This window comes from Kogia breviceps, chromosome 1 (assembly GCF_026419965.1).
Source record: "Kogia breviceps isolate mKogBre1 chromosome 1, mKogBre1 haplotype 1, whole genome shotgun sequence".
Taxonomy (NCBI): Eukaryota; Metazoa; Chordata; class Mammalia; order Artiodactyla; family Physeteridae; genus Kogia; species Kogia breviceps.
In genome coordinates this window covers 50,712,050-50,732,252 of record NC_081310.1, presented here as the reverse complement: position 1 = coordinate 50,732,252, position 20,203 = coordinate 50,712,050, and the positions used below count along the sequence as shown (strand labels likewise).

Sequence of the window (20,203 nt, the reverse complement as noted above, 5' to 3'; positions counted from 1 at the left end):
GATCTTGTATTTCTGGTGGGCAGGACCACCTCTGGTGGTGTGTTTTGGGATGTCTGTGACCTTATTATGATTTTAGACAGCCTCTCTGCTAATGGGTGGGGTTGTATTCCTTTCTTGCTAGTTGTTTGGCATAGGGTGTTCAGCACTGTAGCTTGCTGGTCATTGAGCAGAGCTGGGTCTTAGCATTGAGCTGGAGACCTCTGGGAGAGCTTTCGCCATTTGATATTACATGGGGCTGGGAGTCCTCTCGTGGTCCAATGTCCTGATCTCAGCTCTCCTACCTCAGAAGCTCAGGCCTGACACCAGCTGGAGCACCAAGACCTTGTCAGCCACATGGCTTAGAAGAAAAGGGTGAAAATAAAAGAAAGAAAGAAAGAAAGAAAGAAAGGAAAAAATAAAATTAAAAATTTACTAAAATAAATAATATTATTAGTAATTTAAAAATTTAAAAAGTAATAAAAGAAAGAAAGAAGAGAGCAACCAAACCAAAAAACAAATTCACCAATCATAACAAGTGCTAAAAACTGTACGAAAAAAAAAATGGAGAGACTGAACCCTAGGACAAGTGGTAAAAACACAGCTATAGAGACAAAATCACACAAAGAAACATACACATACACACTCACAAAAAGAGAAAAAGGAAAATTATATATTTATCTATATATAAAAAAAGGAAGAGAGCAACCAAATCAATAAACAAATCTACCAATGGTAAAAAACTCTAAATATTAAAGTAAATAAACATAAAACCAGAAGCAAATTAGATGAAGAAAGCAAACCCGAAGTCTACAGTTGCTTCCAAAGTCCACCACCTAAATTTTGGGATGATTTGTTGTCTATTCAGGTATTCCAGAGATGCAGGGTACATCAAGTTGATTGTGAAGATTTAATCCATTGCTCCTGAGGCTGCTGGGAGAGATTTCCCTTTCTCTTCTTTGTTCGCACAGCTCCTGGGGTTCGGCTTTGGATTTGGCTCCGCCTCTGCGTGTAGGTTGCCTGAGGGCATCTGTTCTTCGCTCAGACAGGACGAGGTTAAAGTAGCAGCTGATTCGGGGGCTCTGGCTGACTCAGGCCGGGGGAGGAGGGAGGAGTACGGAATGCAGGGTGAGCCTGTGGCGGCAGAGGCCAGCGTGACGTTGCAGCAGCCTGAGGCGTGTTGTGTGTTCTCCCAGGGATGTTGTCCCTGGATCATGGGACCCTGGCAGTGGCAGGTTGCACAGGCTCCCAGGAGGGGAGGCGTGGATGGTGACCTGTGCTTGCACACAGGGTTCTTGGTGGCTGTAGTAACAGCCTTAGCATTGCATGTCCGTCTCTGGTGTCCACCCTGGTAGCTGCCACTTGTACCCGTCTCTGGAGTTCATTTAGGTGGTACTCTGAATCCCCTCTCCTTGCGGACCCCAAAACAATGGTCTCTTGACTTTTAGGCAATTCCAGACTTTTTCCTGGACTCCCTCCTGGCCAGCTGTGGTGCACTAGCCCCCTTCAGGCTGTGTTCACACAGCCAACCTTAGTCCTCTCCCTGGCATCTGAACTCCCAAGCTGAAGCCTCAACTCCCAGACACCCCCGCTCCAGTAGATGAGCAGACAAACCTCTCAGGCTGGTGAGTGCTGGTCGGCACTGATCCTCTGTGCAGGAATCTCTCTGCCTTGCCCTCTGCACCCCTGTTGCTGCGCTCTCCTCCATGGCTCCGAAGCTTCCCCCCACCACTCCCTGTCTCCGTCAGTGAAGGGGCTTCCTAGTGTGTGGAAACTTTTCCTCCTTCACAGCTCTCTCCCAGAGGTGCAGGTCCTGTCCCTATTCTTTTGTCTCTGTTTTTCCTTTTTTCTTTTGCCTTACCCAGGTATGTGGGGAGTTTCTTGCCTTTTGAGGTCTTGAGGTCTTCTGTCAGCATTCAGTAGTTGTTCTGTAGGAGTTGTTCCATATGTAGATGTATTTTTGATGTATTTGTGGGCAGGAAGGTGATCTCCATGTCTTAGTCCTCCACCATCTTGAAGGTATCACCTGCCCCCGCCCCGGTTAGCTATTTACCAGTCGTCCTCCAAACTGTCAAGGTCTTGAAAAACAAGGAAAGCCTGAGAAACTGTCACAGCCAAGAGAACCCAAGGCGACAGGATGATCCACTGTAATGTGGCCTCCTGGAAGGGGTCAGTTCTGGAGGCTGCAAGTCCCCAATCAGAGGGCCATCAGGGTTGGTTTCTGATAAAAGCTTTCTTCCTGGCATTCAGATGGCCGCCTTGCTGTGTTCTTACATAGTGGAGAGGGCCTTTTTATGTTTCTTTAAAGGATGGGTCTGCAGTAACCTTTACTGAGGTTCGATCCTTTTGGCATCTTTAATTCAACAGGTTTCTCCCCTCTGGCTGGTGGGACATAATGATTCCCAGTTCCATATGAGCTCTGGGAATTGTTTGGTTTAGTGCTCCCTGGAAGTTGTTTTTTGCCTAGCATTGTGGAGTTTTACCTTAGGCATGCATGCATTCAAAGACTGGGGGAGACCCCTATGCACATTTGTAGAGCTCTTTCTATTCATAGCTCCCTTTTATCTGGCACATGATCCTGTAAATTCTAGCAGCCTTGGCCTCCTTGAAATCCAATCTATGTCTCTTCAACTAAGCAGGACTGCTGGAATCTCTTTGGATTTTTCCTCCTTGCGTTGTTGTCCAGAAATTGCCTCCAAGTAGTAATTGAATAATTGTATGACTTATTTTGTTGTTTCTCTTCTTTCAAGCATCATAGTCCTGTACAACCTATTATTTCATGTCTGAAAACAATTGTTTTATATATTTTATCAGTTTTCTAGTTTACAGCAGAAATGTGTGTCTGAACCCTATTACGCTTTTAAGCTAGAAAGAGAAATTACTGAGCTCCTTTGCTTAACTGAAATTCTTTTTTTTTCTTTTTTTATATATGTATATTTTGTGGTACAATTTAATTATTTTTCGTTTTACTTTTTTTTTTTTTTAATATTTACATGTTTATTTGGTTGTGCCGGGTCTTTTTTTTTTTTTTTTTTTGTGGTATGCGGGCCTCTCATTGTTGTGGCCTCTCCCGTTGTGGAGCACAGGCTCCGGATGCACAGGCTCAGCGGCCATGGCTCACGGGCCCAGCTGCTCTGCGGTATGTGGGATCTTCCCATACCGGAGCATGAACCCGTGTCCCCTGCATCGGCAGGCGGATTCTCAACCACTGCGCCACCAGGGAAGCCCGCTTAACTGAAATTCTTAATGGATGTTTGCTGCTCAGAACCTTTTCAGTCTATTTTCTTCTTTGAGTTACAAGAACAGTTGGCTTTTTCAACCATTAAAAGACCCAGATTTCTAGTTTCTCTCTAATCCTTTCTATTTCTGCTTGCAAAATTTAAGAAAGAGGTGCGTTCACAAAATGATAAACTTCTTTTGTGAACTCACCTCTTTCTTAAATACCTTGCTTTAAGCAGCAAGGAACAATCAAGACAAATTAACATCCAGGCACTTTTCAATAGCTTCTCCTTTCAGTAGGCACTTTGTCTGCCTTACAACTTATCACATGCGGCAAGTTTACAAAATACACAGCTACTGTATACATGAATCTTCATCTTTCCATGTTGCAATACTTGTTTCCTTGTTACCTAATCTTGCTAAGCCAGGTTTTCATTATGGCAGCTCTCTTCTTCAGAGTACCATTGTTTGTACTGATATACAGTAATAAATAGACTGAAACATGTAGTGGTGCAAACAGTAGAAATGTCTACGCTGAGTTGATTTTCAGGGTAGTGTGGGGTAGTGTGGTGTTTCTTGTCTTTGACATCATTCATAGATGCCCAGATACTTATATTTGTCACCCATAGTGACTTAGGGACTTATTATGGTTAGATCCAGCAAGTGGAAGGTGAAAGAGCTGGCAGGAGAACATGTGGGAAGTTATACAGACCAAGCCTAGAAGTAGCACATATCACTTCACCCACCTCCACTGGCTAGAACTCAGTACAGGCAGATTATACGGGAGATTGTAACTTGATTGTAAGGGAGATTTGAAAATATAGTTAAGCTGTGTGCCAAGGAAGAGGAAGAAAGTGGATTTTGGTGGAGAAAAAGCAGGGAGATTTAAGTATACAGGAGTCCCTCTAATACATGGGGTATATGTTCCAAGACCCCCAGGAGATGCCTGAAACCATGGAAAGTACTAAACCCTATATATTCTATGTTTTTTCCCTATACACACATATTCGAGGTGTGACAGGAAAAGTAGCAGGAATTGCTTTTTCCATCACAGTTTCAATAGAAGACTGATTTTTACCATTGATCTTTGCAACCTCAGCTTATGATTTTTTTCTTTCCTTATTGAGTCGAGAACTTGTGCCTTTTCACTTAAAGGAAGCACTTTACAGCTTCTCTTTGGCATATCCAAATTGCTCTCATCACTACTCTTGTGCTTTGGGATCATTATTAAGTGAAATAAAGGTTACTTGAACACAAGCATTAAGATACTGTGACAGTCGATCTGATAACCAAGAGGGCTACTAGGTAACTAATGGGTAGATACGCTGGACAAAGGGATGATTAACATCCAGGGTGATGGAGCAAGATTGTCGGAGATTTCATCACGTTACTCAGAATGGTGCTCAATTTAAAACTTATAAAGTGTTTAATTCTGGAATTTTTCATTTAAGATTTTTGGACAACAGTTGACCACTGGTAAATGAAATCATAGAAAGTGAAACTGCAGATGGGGGTGGGAACTACTGTATGTGGATTCTTTCTCTTTTGTTCCTTCATGCCTTAGTCTGTTTTGGAGTATAGATTCTCAGTGAAAGAACCACTCTATACCTAAATTTTCTTATCTTTGGAGTAATTCTTTTTCCTTTCCCTCTCTTATATCCTGTCTCCCTTTGCCCTCTCTTTCTCCTCTACCTTCCTTCCACAAATATTAAATCTTTCAAGCACTACGCTAGATTCTGGGTATAAATCTGTGAGCAAGATAGTCTCTGTTACCATAGCAACAGTAATTTTAATGTTTTCTATTATTTACTTAATATTTTACTAGTATCACATGCAGTAATATTACCTGATGACTTTGAAAATGAGAACTGTGTTCTTCAGAACTGTTGGAAAATAACAAGAAAATAATGTTAATGGAAAACTTACAGAAAAAAAGATGAAACTATTCCTATTCATCACTGATTGCTTTCAGAAGTAAAATATCCCATAATCTTTGCCAAACAGAAAGAACAGCATTTACTTCAAACCACCCCCTACTCAAATGCCACCAAAGCCCAAAACAACAACAAAAAAGATGCATTAACTGAAGGACATCTAATTTCCTAAGTCTGTTCTTAATTTTGCTGTATACATGTTTACACTAATTCTTCATTGATTTTGTTTTTCATTGCTGCCGTTTCAGTGAACACAGTGTTCCAGATTAGCTTTCTGGCAACTGCTAATGTGGTTCATGGCTTGGTTTTGTCCCATTTCTTAATTAGATGAAACAACACACTACTTACAATTCAGTTGCCTATATAAATGGAAGAAATGGCAGTGTTCTTATAGGAAAATCACTATTGATAACAAACCTAGGTAACATGGTAGAATGGTATCATATTTCTTTTTTGGAATTTGTATTTCAATTCTTGTCTAAACCTAAGAAAAGTAAACATGCTTTTTACTCATTTATTCATTTGATAAATAAACATTTATTGAGTTCCCACTCTGTGTTTGGCACCTATATGAATTGCTTGGAATATATAGATTAGATGTTGTCTTTATTCTTGAAGAGATCATGGCTTAGTGGATGAGACAGACAAATAAGCAGATCCCTAGTGTCATATAAGAACTATGATTTCAGTGTATGCAGAGAGCTCTGAAGTCGCAGAGAAAAGGTTCCAAACTTACACTTGTGGGAGCCTGATTAAGCACCTGCAGGAGAGGCCTATAAAGTATTTTGAAGGATGAGTAGGAAATAACCAAAAAAAGAAGAGAGGGAAGAATATTTGAAACTGAGAGAGATAGCATTGTGAAGGTGAAGAGGCAAGAATGCATGATCACATGGAGAGCTACAACTTACTGAGTGTGACAGGAGCTTAGGACTGGAATAGAGTGGGAGTAGTGGTGAAAAACAAAATTGGTGAGATCACAATTTTCATTTATTGAGTGGTTTTTATGTACCAAATACTTTACATGTGTTATGTTATTTAATTGTCTTTAATTCATAGACTTTAGTTTTTAGAGCAATTTTACATATTCACAGAAAAACTGAGTAGAAGGTACAGTTTCCATATATGTCCTGTCCCCATACATGCATAACCTCTCCAACTATTAATATCCCCTACTAGACTGGTACATTTGTTATAATTGATGAACTTACATTGATGCTCAAAGTTCAGAGTTGACATTAGGGTTCACTCTTGGTGGTGTACACCCTATGGGTTTGGACAAACGTATAATGACATGTATCCATGATTGTAATATCATACAGAATAGTTTTCACTGCCTTAAGAACTTCTGTGCCCCACCTTTTCATTCCTGCCTCCACTAATTGCTGGCATCCACTAATCTTTTTATTGTCTCCATAGTTTTACCTTTTCCAGAATGTCATATTGTTGGAATCATATACCATAAAGCCTTTTCAGATTGTCTTCTTTCACTTAGTAATATGAATTTAAGATTACTCCATGTTTTTTCATGGTTTGATTGCTCATTTTTTTTTTTAGCACTAAATAATATTCCATTGTCTGGTTGTATCACAGTTCATTTATCCATTCACCTACTGATGGACATCTTGGTTGCTTTGAAGTTTGGCAATTATAAGTAAAGCTGCTATGAACATCTGTATGCAAGTTTTTGTATGGGCATGTTTTCAGCTCCTTTGGGTAAATACGAAAGAGTACAATTACTGAATCATATGGTAAGATTATGTTTAGTTTTGTAAGAAACTCCCAAACCATCTTCCAAAGTGGCTGTACCATTTTACATTCCCACCAGCAGTGAATGAGAGTTGCTAACATTCTCCCCATTCTTGCCTGCATTTGGTATTGTCAGTGTTTTGGATTTTGGCCATTCTAATAGGTGTGCAGTGATATCTTACTGTTGTTTTAATTTGCAACTCCTTAATGGTGTATGATGTGGAACATCTTTTCATATTCATACTTGCCACCTGTATATCTTCTTTGATGAGATATCTGTTCAGGTCTTTCACTCATTTTTAAATCAAGTTGTTTCTTTCTCCCCCTGTCTGAAGCACAGGGAGATTTTTCTCAGATAGTCACTGTGAGAACCTGGTTGAGCTCCTAGAAACAAAACTCACAAAAGTATGGGTACCCTCTCTGACTGGGTCCCCCTGGAGTTTTTAACTCTTAGACTGCCCACACTGAGCTTCCAGCAATTCATCAATTACAGTTTAGGTTTTTCTGCCTAGGCCCTGGTTCCCACAGAGTTTTCTGCTTTTGTGTTTCTGCTCCAGTAAGTTGTGATTCTCTGTATTCACCTATCTGTCTCTCCAAATTTGGGGGACAGTGGTTTGCTCTGTGGCTTCACTTCTCTGATGAATCTCAGGAGCGTTGTTAATTTTTCAGTTGTTCACTTGTTAGGACACAGTGGCAACTTCCAAGCCCCTTACCTGGTGGACCAGAAACCAGAGTCCTATTATGTAATTTTAAAACATAGGTTTGTTATTTCCTCATTTTATTGATGAGTTAGAGTGAACATGTAACTTATTCTTCTGTTTGAAATCATTCGAGAGTTAAAGGGGATGCTATTAATATTATCCCAGACATCAAATGTAAACTGTGCTGATTACCTTTTTGATGTGGTTATACCTGATGAGGAAACTAATGTCTCAGAGCTAACAAGGGAAACTGATGGGACTTGAATCCAAACAGTCCAATCCTTGACTCAGTGCTCTTAGATCTATGCTATATATAAGAATCAGATTTTTGAAGTGCCTTGTATGTTTTTTCTAGGTCTTTGTCAGGACTTGTCAGTACTCATCATTGTGGCTATTCTTTACTGAAGAGAAACATAATTGAAACACAGTATCACACATTATTTTTTAGCTCTTAATGTATTATTTTAAATTTTCCTTTTAGTTGGAGGACAAGAATTTTATTACATTACTTTTTACTTTACATACTACTCTACATAACCTCTTCTGAATCTGGAAGTTGTTCTCCTTCCCAGAATTCTGGACTTGAAAGAGACATCTAGTTAAACCTTTCGTTCTGTAGATAAACAGGCCCAGATTATGTAAATAACTTGCCAAATAACACAGCTAATCACTTGTAGAATCTAGCTAAGAATTGAGAGGCAGAAAAATATAGTGATTAAAAATGAAATTAGGTTGCCTGCCTTCTACACCCTAAAGCCTGCAAGCCTTTGGGCAAGTGTATTTTTCCTTTCCAAGTCTCACTTTGAGGAAAGTGTAATAGAGAAATAATAGTACCTATCTCAGAGTTGTTTCAACTGTATGTCTGGCACATAATCAGAACTCAACAAATGGTCTCTGTTATTATTTTTATCTGAGTCTTTATATCCAGTGAAGTGCTTTTCAAACCATGCTGCCTTTGAATCTCTTCAGGCAATGTCTTTTTGAGATCTAACAGTGTAGGTCTTGAGTCTGCCAGCAGGCATTCATTATTTAAGTTGCCTACTTGTATAACTAAGAGTGAAAAAGAAAATAATTTCTGGGACACCACTAAGCATAGACTTTTCTGCCTTTTCAAAAATAGGGAGTAGTAAAGAAAATACTTTAAAAATTTAACTCTTATTTTTATTAATGTTATAAATGTACATCACTTCAGAAAAACCAGTCTCTAAGGCTTTTAATAAAAACTTTTAGTCCCTTGCCCACTCCTCCTGACTCTGGATTACTGATTTCCAGAGACTACCACTTTCAACCCTTTTAACTTTCTTTTGTTATTTACCTCCATATTTAAGGATTTGGCTGTCTCCCATACCCACATATACTTACACACCCATATATACACTTACCTCCCCAATTCTACTAATATAACTATATCATATTTTGCTAAATGAATATTTATGATTCAAAAAATATTCACAACTGAACCATGTGTTAAGTTATGATTAAATTTCCTTTATTGAGTGATACTGCTGTCTTTGAGGTTGATAGTTGTCTCTTTTTTTGTTTGTTTGCATAGTCTACGTATCTGTCACCAGTGCATTCCCAACCTCTCCTACAGAAGTCTAAATCTCTTAATACCTTCAAAGGCATTAGGCTTTAAGTATCCTATCACTTTCATTTTCTTTTCTTGGTGGGGGAAAATATCTCTTCAGTAATCTTTGTCCTCTTATTCTAATAGATACTGACTGCTCTCCTGGCCTTAAACTGGGATCTACACCATCCTAAAAATTCCCTTCTTTTTCTGGTTAGATTGGATTCCCTGCTTCCTGGATTTCCTGTCTACTTCTTTGTTAGTTTGTTCCCATGTTTGGTGGAACACAACTTTTAGTAATTGTCCCTCCTCCCCCACAAAAAAAAAGGAGAAAGGGAGGTAAAATACTTTGAGATTTTGCATGTCTGAAAATATCTTTTTCTACTGTCACATTTATTGGTAGTTTAGAATTCTAGTCTAGAAATTATCTTTCTCTCAGAATTTTGAAAACATTGCTCTGCGCGTTTTTAGTTTCCTGTTTGCTGCTGGGAAGACTGATGCTGTAATGATTCTTAAAACTTTTTTTTTTTTAATAACTTTTTAAACTTCTAGGGGAGCTTTTTAGGATATTTTATTTGTTCTCAGTATTACAAAATCTTATATTTAGATGCCATATCGTGTGTGTGTATGTATGTGTATGTTTTTCATATTGTGTTGGGCACTTGATGGGTTAATTCAATCCCTAAATTCATCTTTCACTTATAGGACATCTTATTGAATAGTATGTCCCCACATCCCCAACTGTTTCTGTTTGTCATTCTCTTATTGGAATGCCAATCATTCAGATGTTGTATCTTCTGAATCATTTCTTTAGTTTTAAAAAAGTTTTTCCTTTCCTATTATTTACTTCTTTATCTTTTGTTTCCTGGGGGGGTTCCTAACTTTGTATTCCAACATTATTATTTCTGCTCTCATATTTTTAATTATTGAAAATTATTTTTGTTTGTTCAAAAATTTCCTTTTATGGCATTCTATTCTTGTCCCATGAATGCTATGACCTCTCCTTTCTGTCTGAGGATATTAATACAAATAATAGTTTTCTTCTGTATTTTGCATTATCTTTGTTTTCTTTAAGTTCAGCTTTATAATGTTTATTTGTTTTGGTCTCATATTAGTGAATCTCCTTGGCTGTCCATTCATATTTAAAGGTGAAATATTATCAGGTGGTTGGAGTTCTGTGTGGGTGTTCTTGAATTATGGAATGATAGACTTCACAGCAGAATGATTTATTGGACTATTTTAATTATTGTTCCTTTGAATATCAATATATATGTTTTTCTCTTGGAATGGTTAGTATCCCCAGACCATTGTTCCAATCTCTTGCTTAGGGGGTTAACGTCTGCCAGCCATCTCTTTTTGAAGTCAAATTAGGGAACTGGCCTGGGGAGGGGGGTCCCTGCCATTCTCTATGTAGAATTTTACTTAATCATCCTATTTTAATACCAGATCCATCCAAACTGGGCCAGGTACCCATGAGTTCAGAGTTTTTTTCTAGTTCAGTCTTTCCAGAGAGTAAACCTGCACTGTCCTGCCAGGATGGACCAGGGCAGCTCCTAGCTATGTTACCCATGGAAATCTGACTGCTTCCATCCAGGACTTCTGTTTTCAGCTTCAGCTGCCACCACCAGTCTCCATAGTTTTCAGAGCTTTCTGTCTCCCAGGTCTTGAATTTTACCGAGATTCTGTGATGTAAATTATTTAGTTTCTGGACATCTCCTTTTGTTGGCTTTCTTGGATGCAGTTTTCCTCTTTCTCTGATATGTTAAGTTGGTTAGCAGTCATCCGGCTAGATTTACAGTTTCAAAAATTTTCTGCATTCCTTTCCCATTTTCTTTGACTTTCTTGGTTTAAGCCTTTTAAATTAAAAAAATTTTTTTTTTTTTTTTTACCACGATAAGCAGTATATTGGTTAAAAGTATGGACTCTGGAACCATACTGCCCAGGTCCACTTCTTATATGACCTTGGGAAAGTTATTTAATCTCTCTCTGCCTTAGCTTCCCCATCTTAAAAAAATTAGTGGTTGGAGTACTTTTAAGATTAAATAATTTCCAATGCTTTATTTTACAGATGAGGGAAACTGAGACCCAGAGAACTAAGTGACTTGCCTTGAGACTAGAATCCAAGGCTCAGAATTCCTATTTCAGGCTTCTTTCTATTAAGTCATATTTCCTTTTCTGCAAGTTTTTTTGGGGGGATGATAGTATCATATACGTCGTAGTTTTCTTCTTTTTATGTTTTTGACCTCAGGTACTCAGAACTGGATCAATAATAAGCTTTGGTTTATGACACACCCATATCATTGGTCCATGTGTAACCTATTTTTTTGTTTTTAACAATGTGATACATAAAAAATTAAAACATCCATATTGTGTGCAATCCCTGGGAGGAAAATTGAAATGTATCATTTCCATGTATGCATAGTACAAAAATAAACTCATACATTTAAAAGTATTTTGGTGAAGCAGCTATTTGTTTTTTTCTCTCCTGAATCAAGAGTTATCTTATGGATGGGTGGTTTGCAACTCTCTGCCTCAACCCGTTGACATTCACCAGACTGGGATAGTAGTGGATTAGAAAACAAAGTAAGATGGAGAGGAACAGGGAAAGAACCAGGATATGAGTGCTTTGCAATTAGCATTGAGACATATATGTCTCTGAAACTTGTTAGTATTCTGCAAATTATGTAATGTGGGGTTTGTTTGTGATGCAGGTCTAAGAACCATTGGAGTCATCACCAAACTGGATCTTATGGATGAGGGAACGGATGCCAGGGATGTCCTAGAGAATAAGCTGCTGCCGCTTCGCAGGGGTAATGTACTGTGTCCTGTACAGGACTTCCTTTGATGACGTGGCAGAGAAACAACTGGGAAAACAATGGGAAGCTGGATTTTAACGCCTCCACAGTTGTGAGGAATAGATTGATGATTAGTTAAACATTTTATGGAATGGCATAGTGTTCCCAAATGATGTATTAAAAATTATCCAAAGGGAGAACTATTCCTTCAAATAATAAGAAAACAGGAAATAAAGGTGTTTCAAGCCAGGGTATAAATATTCATCACAGACTGCACGCATGTATACTGTTTAAGTCTGAATTATTTACTTGCCTGCTATATGACAAAACTGCTTAGAGATTTACTCTATTTAAATGCACAGATCTTTTAAGGACAAAGGACATTATTTTTTTAATGCTAAAAAAATCAACGTTAGCCAAATCATCCAGCCATTGTTAAATACTGATATCTCAAAATGAGTTTTGTAAAGGGATCTATTCTTCAGGCCCTGAAATAATTTTTTTTTTTCTTATTCAGCCTCTTCAAGAGCTTTAAAATTTCCCCAGAATAAATCAAAGGTGTCCCAACTCCATAGGTGTGTGTTTTGTTTTAGGTTACGTGGGGGTGGTAAACAGGAGCCAGAAGGACATAGATGGGAAGAAGGATATAAAGGCTGCCACGTTAGCAGAAAGGAAATTTTTTCTCTCACACCCGGCTTACAGACATATTGCTGATCGGATGGGGACCCCACACCTTCAGAAGGTCCTTAATCAGGTAAAGATGTTTTCTTCAAGCAAAAAGAACAATGATAAAATATGTAAATGACTATTGGAATCCATATTTCCTATTTTTATACTCTTTTTCTAAACTAAGACATTTAGCATAATGATAGAAATTTCAAAGATGAATATGAATACTGGGATCCAGGCTGTTACTTTTCTAAGTGACCAGACTCCACCTTAATATTATTGCAAAAACAGCACGCAAAGCAGAAATACATATTTATTTGGAACAGTGAGCAGGGGAATACATTTTACCACATGTTTGCTCATAATATATAGTTATCTTAAGGTGTGAAACTTGTATATCTCTGAAAAGTCAGTCTCTTGGCATCTGTTTTTGAAATATCAGTCTGTGATGGTTAGGTTAAATTTTCTGTATGGTTTTGTTAGGATTCATTTGTTCCTTAATTTACAATCTTGAAAATACATAAGGAATTATTAATCTACATTCCTCTAAGAAGCTCTTCCAGATAATCCCTTTCCCCGTGACAGATAGAATTAGGCCCTCTGCCTCCCCTCATCCAACTCATGTACACATTTCTTGCATAAAAATTCAGCGGGCTTGGCCACATATTTTCCTGTCCTTAGTGGAGTTGTGTCATTGTCATTGAGTATAGAGCTCCCACCCCAAGTTTTGATCACATTGACTCAAACAGTGAGCAGCTTTTCTCACAAAAAGCACTGTGGAGGGGAACTTCAAGATGGCGGAAGAGTAAGACGTGGGGATCACCTTCCTCCCCACAAACACATCAGAAATACATATACATGTGGAACAACTCCTACAGAACACCCACTGAACACTGGCAGAAGACCTCAGACCTCCCAAAAGGCAAGAAACTCCCCACGTACTTGGGTAGGGCAAAGGAAAAAAAAAAAAAAACAGAGACAAAAGAATAGGGACAGGACCTGCACCAGTGGGAGGGAGCTGTGAAGGAGGAAAGGTTTCCACACACTAGAAGCCCCTTCACAGGCGGAGACTGCTGGTGGCAGAGGGGGAAGCTTTGGGGTCACGGAGGAGAGCGCAGTAAAGGGTGCAGAGGACAAAGGGGAGAGATTCCTGCACAGAGGATCGGTGCCGACCAGCACTCACCAGCCCAAGAGGCTTGTCTGCTCACCCGCCGGGACAGGCCGGGGCTGGGAGCTGAGGCTCAGGCTTCGGTCAGATCGCAGGGAGGGGACTGGGGTTGGCTGTGTGAACACAGCCTGAAGGGGCTAGTGCACCACGGCTAGCCGGGAGGGAGGCCGGGAGAAGTCTGGAGCTGCCGAAGAGGCAAGAGACCTTTTCTTGCCTCTTTGTTTCCTAGTGCGCGAGGAGGGGGGATTAGGAGCGCTGCTAAAAGGAGCTCCAGAGACAGGCGCGAGCCGCGGCTATCAGCAAGGAGGACCCCAGAGACGGGCATGAGACACTAAGGCTGCTGCTGCCGCCACCAAGAAGCCTGTGAGCAAGCACAGGTCACTCTCCATGCCTCCCCTCCCAGGAGCCTGTGCAGCCCTCCACTGCCAGGGTCCCGTGATCCAGCAACAACTTCCCTGGGAGAATGCACAGTATGCCTCAGGCTGGTGCAACGTCACGCTGGCCTCTGCTGCTGCAGGCTCGCCCTGCGTCCATACCCCACCCTCCACCCGGCCTGAGTGAGCCAGAGCCCCCGAATCAGCTGCTACTTTTACCCCATACTGTCTGAGCAAAGAACAGACGCCCTCAGGTGACCTACACACAGAGGTGGGTCCAAATCCATCGCTGAACCCCAAGAGCTGTGCGAAAAAGAAGAGAAAGGGACATTTCTCCCAGCAGCCTCAGGAGCAATGGATTAAATCTCCACAATCAACTTGATGTACCCTGCATCTGTGGAATACCTGAACAGACGACAAATCATCCCAAATTGAGGAGGTGGAGTTTGGGAACAACGATATTTATATTTTTTTCCCTTTTTCTCTTTTTGTGAGTGTGTATATGTATGCTTCTGTGTGTGTTTTTGTCTGTATAGCTTTACTTTTACCACTTATCCTAGGGTTCTGTCTGTCCGTTTTTTGTTTGTTTGTTTTTTTAGTATAGTTTTTAGCACTTGTTATCATTGGTGGATTTGTTTTTTGGTTTGGTTGCTCTCTTCTTTCTTTCTTTTTCATTTTTTTATTACTTAAAATTTTTCTTTTACTAATTATTTTTAATACCTTTATTTTATTTTATTTAATCTTCTTCTTTTTTTTTTTTTTTTTTTTTTTTTTTTTTGCGGTACACGGGCCTCTCACTGTTGTGGCCTCTCCCGTTGCAGAGCACAGGCTCCGGATGCACAGGCTCCGGATGCGCAGGCTCTGGACGCGCAGGCTCAGCGGTTATGGCTCACGGGCCCAGCTGCTCCACGGCATGTGGGATCTTCCTGGACCGGGGCACGAACCTGTGTCCCCTGCATAGGCAGGCGGACTCTCAACCACTGCGCCGCCAGGGAAGCCCTCTTTCTTTCTTTCTTTTCCTCCCTTTTATTCTGAGCCATGTGGATGACAGGCTCTTGGTGCTCCAGCCAGGTGTCAGGGCTGTGCCTCTGAGGTGGGAGAACCAACTTCAGGACACTGGTCCACAAGAGACCTCCCAGCTCCACATAATATCAAACGGCAAAAATCTCCCAGCGATCTCCATCTCAATGCCAAGACCCAGCTCCACTCAACCACCAGCAAGCTACAGTGCTGGACACCCTATAAGAAAAAACTAGCCACACAGGAACACAGTCCCATCCGTTAGTAGAGAGGCTGCCTAAAATCATAATAAGGCCACAGACACCCCAAAACACACCACCAGACATGGACCTGCCCACCAGAAAGACAAGATCCAGGCTCATCCACCAGAACACAGGCACTAGTCCCCTCCAACAGGAAGCCTACAGAACACACTGAACCAACCTTAAGCACTGAGGACAGACACCAAAAACAAGGGGAACTACAAACCTGCAGCCTGCGAAAAGGAGACCCCAAACACAGTAAGTTAAGCAAAATGAGAAGACAGAGAAACACACAGCAGATGAAGGAGCAAGGCAAAAACCTACCAGACCTAAAAAATGAAGAGGAAATAGGCAGACTACCTGAAAAAGAATTCAGAATAATGGTAGTAAAGGTGATCGAAGATCTTGGAAATAGAATGGAGAAAATACAAGAAACGTTTAACAAGGACCTAGAAGAACTAAAGAGCAAACAAACAGTGATGAATAACACAATAAATGAAATTAAAAATTCTCTAGAAGGGAACAATAGCAAAATAACTGAGCAGAAGAACGGATAAGTGACCAGGAAGATAAAATAGTGGAAATAACTACTACAGAGCAGAATAAAGAAAAAAGAATGAAAAGAACTGAGGACAGTCTCAGAGACCTCTGGGACAACATTAAACACACCAACATTCGAATTATAGGGGGCCCAGAAAAAGAAGAGAAAAAGAAAGGGACTAGGAAAATATTTGAAGAGATTATAGTTGAAAACTTCCCTAATATGGGAAAGGAAATAGTCGAGTGCAGGAAGCACAGAGAGTCCCATACAGGCTAAATCCAAGGAGAAACACACCAAGACACATATTAATCAAAGTATCAAAAATTAAATACAAAGAAAAAATATTAAAAGCAGCAAGGGGAAAACAACAAATAACACACAAGGGAATCCCCATAAGGTTAACAGCTGATCTTTTAGCAGAAATTCTGTGAGCCAGAAGGGAGTGGCAGGACATATTTAAAGTGATGAAGGAGAAAAACATACAACGAAGATTACCCAGCAAAGATCTCATTCAGATTTGATGGAGAAATTAAAACTTTTACAGACAAACAAAGCTAGGAGAATTCAGCAGCACCAAACCAGCTTTACAACAAATGCTAAAGGAACTTCTCTAGGCAGAAAACACAAGAGAAGGAAAAGACCTACAATAACAAACCCAAAGCAATTAAGACTATGGTAATAGGAACATACATATCAATAATTACCTTAAATGTAAATGGATTAAATTCTCCCACCAAAAGGCATAGACTGGCTAAATGGATACAAAAACAAGACGTGTATATATGCTGTCTACAAGAGACCCACCTCAGACCTAGGGACACATACAGACTGAAAGTGAGGGGATGGAAAAAGATATTCTATGCAAATGGAAATCAAATAAAGGTGGAGTAGCAATTCTCATATCAGACAAAATAGACTTTAAAACAAAGATTATTACAAGAGGCAAAGGAGGGCACTACATAATGATCAAGGGATCAATCCAAAAAGAAGATATAACAATTGTAAATATTTATGTACCTAACATAGGAGCACCTCAATACATAAGGCAAATGCTAATAGCCATAAAAGGGGAAATTGACAGTAACACAAAATAATACTAGGGGACTTTACCACCCCACTTTCACCAATGGACAGATCATCCAAAATGAAAATAAATAAGGAAACACAAGCTTTAAATGATACATTAAACAAGATGGACTTAATTGATTATAGGACATTCCATCCAAAAACAACAGAATACACATTTTTCTCAGGTGCTCATGGAATATTCTCCAGGAGAGATCCTATATTGGGTCACAAATCAAACCTTGGTAAATTTAAGAAAATTGAAATCGTATCAAGTGTATTTTCCAACCACAACTCTGTGAGACTAGATATCAATTACAGGAAAAAATCTGTAAAAAATACAAACACATGGAGGCTAAACAATGGAGGCTAAACACATGAAGGCTAAACAATACACTACTTAATAACCAAGAGATCACTGAAGAAATCAAAGAGGATATCAAAAAATACCTAGAAACAAATGACAATGAAAACACAGTGACCGAAAACCTATGGGATGCAGCAAAAGCACTTCTAAGAGGGAAGTTGTTAGCAATACAATCCTAGCTCAAGAAACAAGAAACATCTCAAATAAACAACCTAACCTTACACCTAAAGCAATTAGAGAAAGAAGAACAAAAAATCCCCAAAGTTAGCAGAAGGAAAGAAATCATAAAGATCAGATCAGAAATAAATGAAAAAGAAATGAAGGAAATGATAGCAAAGATCAATAAAACTAAAGGATCGTTCTTTGAGAATATAAACAAAATTGATAAACCATTAGCCAGACTCATCAAGAAAAAGAGGGAGGAGACTCAAATCAATAGAATTAGAAATGAAAAAGAAATAACAACTGACACTGCAGAAATACAAAAGATCATGAGAGATTACTACAGGCAACTAACTATATGGCAATAAAATGGACAACCTGGAAGAAATGGACAAATTCTTAGAAATGCACAACGTGCCAAGACTGAACCAGGAAGAAATAGAAAACATGAACAGACCAATCACAAGCACTGAAATTGAAACTGTGATTAAAAATCTTCCAACAAACAAAAGCCCAGGACCAGATGGCTTCACAGGCAAATTCTATCAAACATTTAGAGAAGAGCTAACACCTGTCCTTCTCAAACTCTTCCAAAATATAGCAGGGGGAGAAACCCTCCCAAACTCATTCTACGAGGCCACCTGATACCAAAACCAGACAAAGACGTCACAAATAAAGAAAACTACAGGCCAATATCACTAATGAAGATAGATGCAAAAATCCTCAGCAAAATACTAGCAAACAGTATCCGACAGCACATTAAAAGGATCATACACCATGATCAAGTGGGGTTTATCCCAGGAATACAAGGATTCTTCAATATACACAAATCAGTCAATTTGATAAACCATATTAACAAATTGAAGGAGAAAAAACATATGATCATCTCAATAGATGCAGAGAAAGCTTTCGACAAAATTCAACACCAATTTATGATAAAAACTCTCCAGAAAGTAGGCGTAGAGGGAACTTTTCTCAACATAATAAATGCCATATATGACAAACCCACAGACAACATTGTCCTCAATGGTGAAAAACTGAAACAATTTCCACTAAGATCAGGAACAAGACAAGGTTACCCACTCTCACCACTGTTATTCAACATAGTTTTGGAAGTTTTAGCCACAGCAATCAGAGAAGAAAAAGTAATATAAGGAATACAAATCAGAAAAGAAGAAGTAAAGCTGTCACTGTTTTTAGATGACATGATACTATACATAGAGAATCCTAAAGATGCTAACAGAAAACTACTAGATCTAATCAATGAATTTTGGAAAGTAGCAGGATACAAAATTAATGCACAGAAATCTCTTGCATTGCTATACACTAATGATGAAAAATCTGAAAGAGAAATTATGGGAACACTCCCATTTCCCATTGCAACAAAAAGAATAAAATATATAGGAATAAACCTACCTAAGGAAACCAAAGACCTGTATGCAGAAAATTATAAGACACTGATGAAAGAAATTAAAGATGATACAAACAGAGAGATATACCATGTTCTTGGATTGGAAGAATCAACATTGTGAAAATGACTCTACTACCCAAAGCAATCTACAGATTCATTGCAATCACTATCAAACTAACACTGGCATTTTTCACAGAACGAAGACAAAACATTTCACAATTTGTATGGAAACAGAAAAGACCACAAATAGCCAAAGCAATCTTGAGAAAGAAAAACGAAGCTGGAGGAATCAGGCTCCCTGACTTCAGACTATACTACAAAGCTACAGTAACCAAGACAGTATGGTACTGGCACAAAAACAGATATATAGATCAATGGGACAGGATAGAAAGCCCAGAGATAAACCCACTCACTTATGGTCACCTTATCTTTGATAAAGGAGGCAAGAATATACAGTGGAGAAAAGACAGTCTCTTCAATAAGTGGTGCTGGGAAAACTGGACAGCTACATGTAAAAGTATGAAATTAGAGCCCTTCCTAACACCATACACAAAAATAAACTCAAAATGGATTAAAGACCTAAATGTAAGACCAGACACTATAAAACCCTTAGAGGAAAACGTAGAAAGAACACTCTGTGAAATAAATCACGGCAAGATCCTTTTAGACCCACCTCCTAGAGAAATGGAAATAAAAACAAAAATAAAAAAATGGGACCTAATGAAACTTAAAAGCTTTTCCAAAGCAAAGGAAACCATAAACAAGATGAAAAGAGAACCCTCAGAATGGGAGAAAATATTTGCAAATGAAGCAACTGACAAAGGATTAATATCCAAAATGTACAAGCAGCTCATGCAGGTCAATATCAAAAAAAAAAAAAAAACCAAACAACCCAATCCAAAAATGGGCAGAAGACCTAAATAGACATTTCTCCAAAGAAGATATACAGATTGCCAACAGACACATGAAAGAATGCTCAACATCATTAATCATTAGAGAAATGCAAATCAAAACTACAAGGAGATATCATCTCACACCAGTCAGACTGGCTATCATCAAAAAACCTAGAAACAATAAATGCTGGAGAGGGTGTGGAGAAAAGAGAGCCCTCTTGCACTTTTGGTGGGAATGTAAACTGATACAGCCACTATGGAGAACAGCATGGAGTTTCCTTAAAAAACTGAAAATAGGACTACCATATGACCCAGCAATCCCACTACTGGGCATATACCCTGAGAAAACCATA

The 20,203-nt window shown here is 39.2% G+C and overlaps 1 protein-coding gene across 5 annotated transcripts in view; it reads left to right on the top strand.

Moving 5' to 3' along the window:
- Positions 1-20,203, top strand: part of DNM3 (dynamin 3) — a 579,215-nt gene that overhangs the window by 182,995 nt on the left and 376,017 nt on the right. For all 5 annotated transcript variants that reach the window (XM_067031599.1, XM_067031590.1, XM_067031586.1 and 2 more), the window contains exons 5-6: positions 11,855-11,953; positions 12,532-12,692. In XM_067031599.1, the coding sequence (XP_066887700.1) occupies positions 11,855-11,953; positions 12,532-12,692 (260 nt within the window). The remainder of the gene's footprint in view (positions 1-11,854; positions 11,954-12,531; positions 12,693-20,203) is intronic.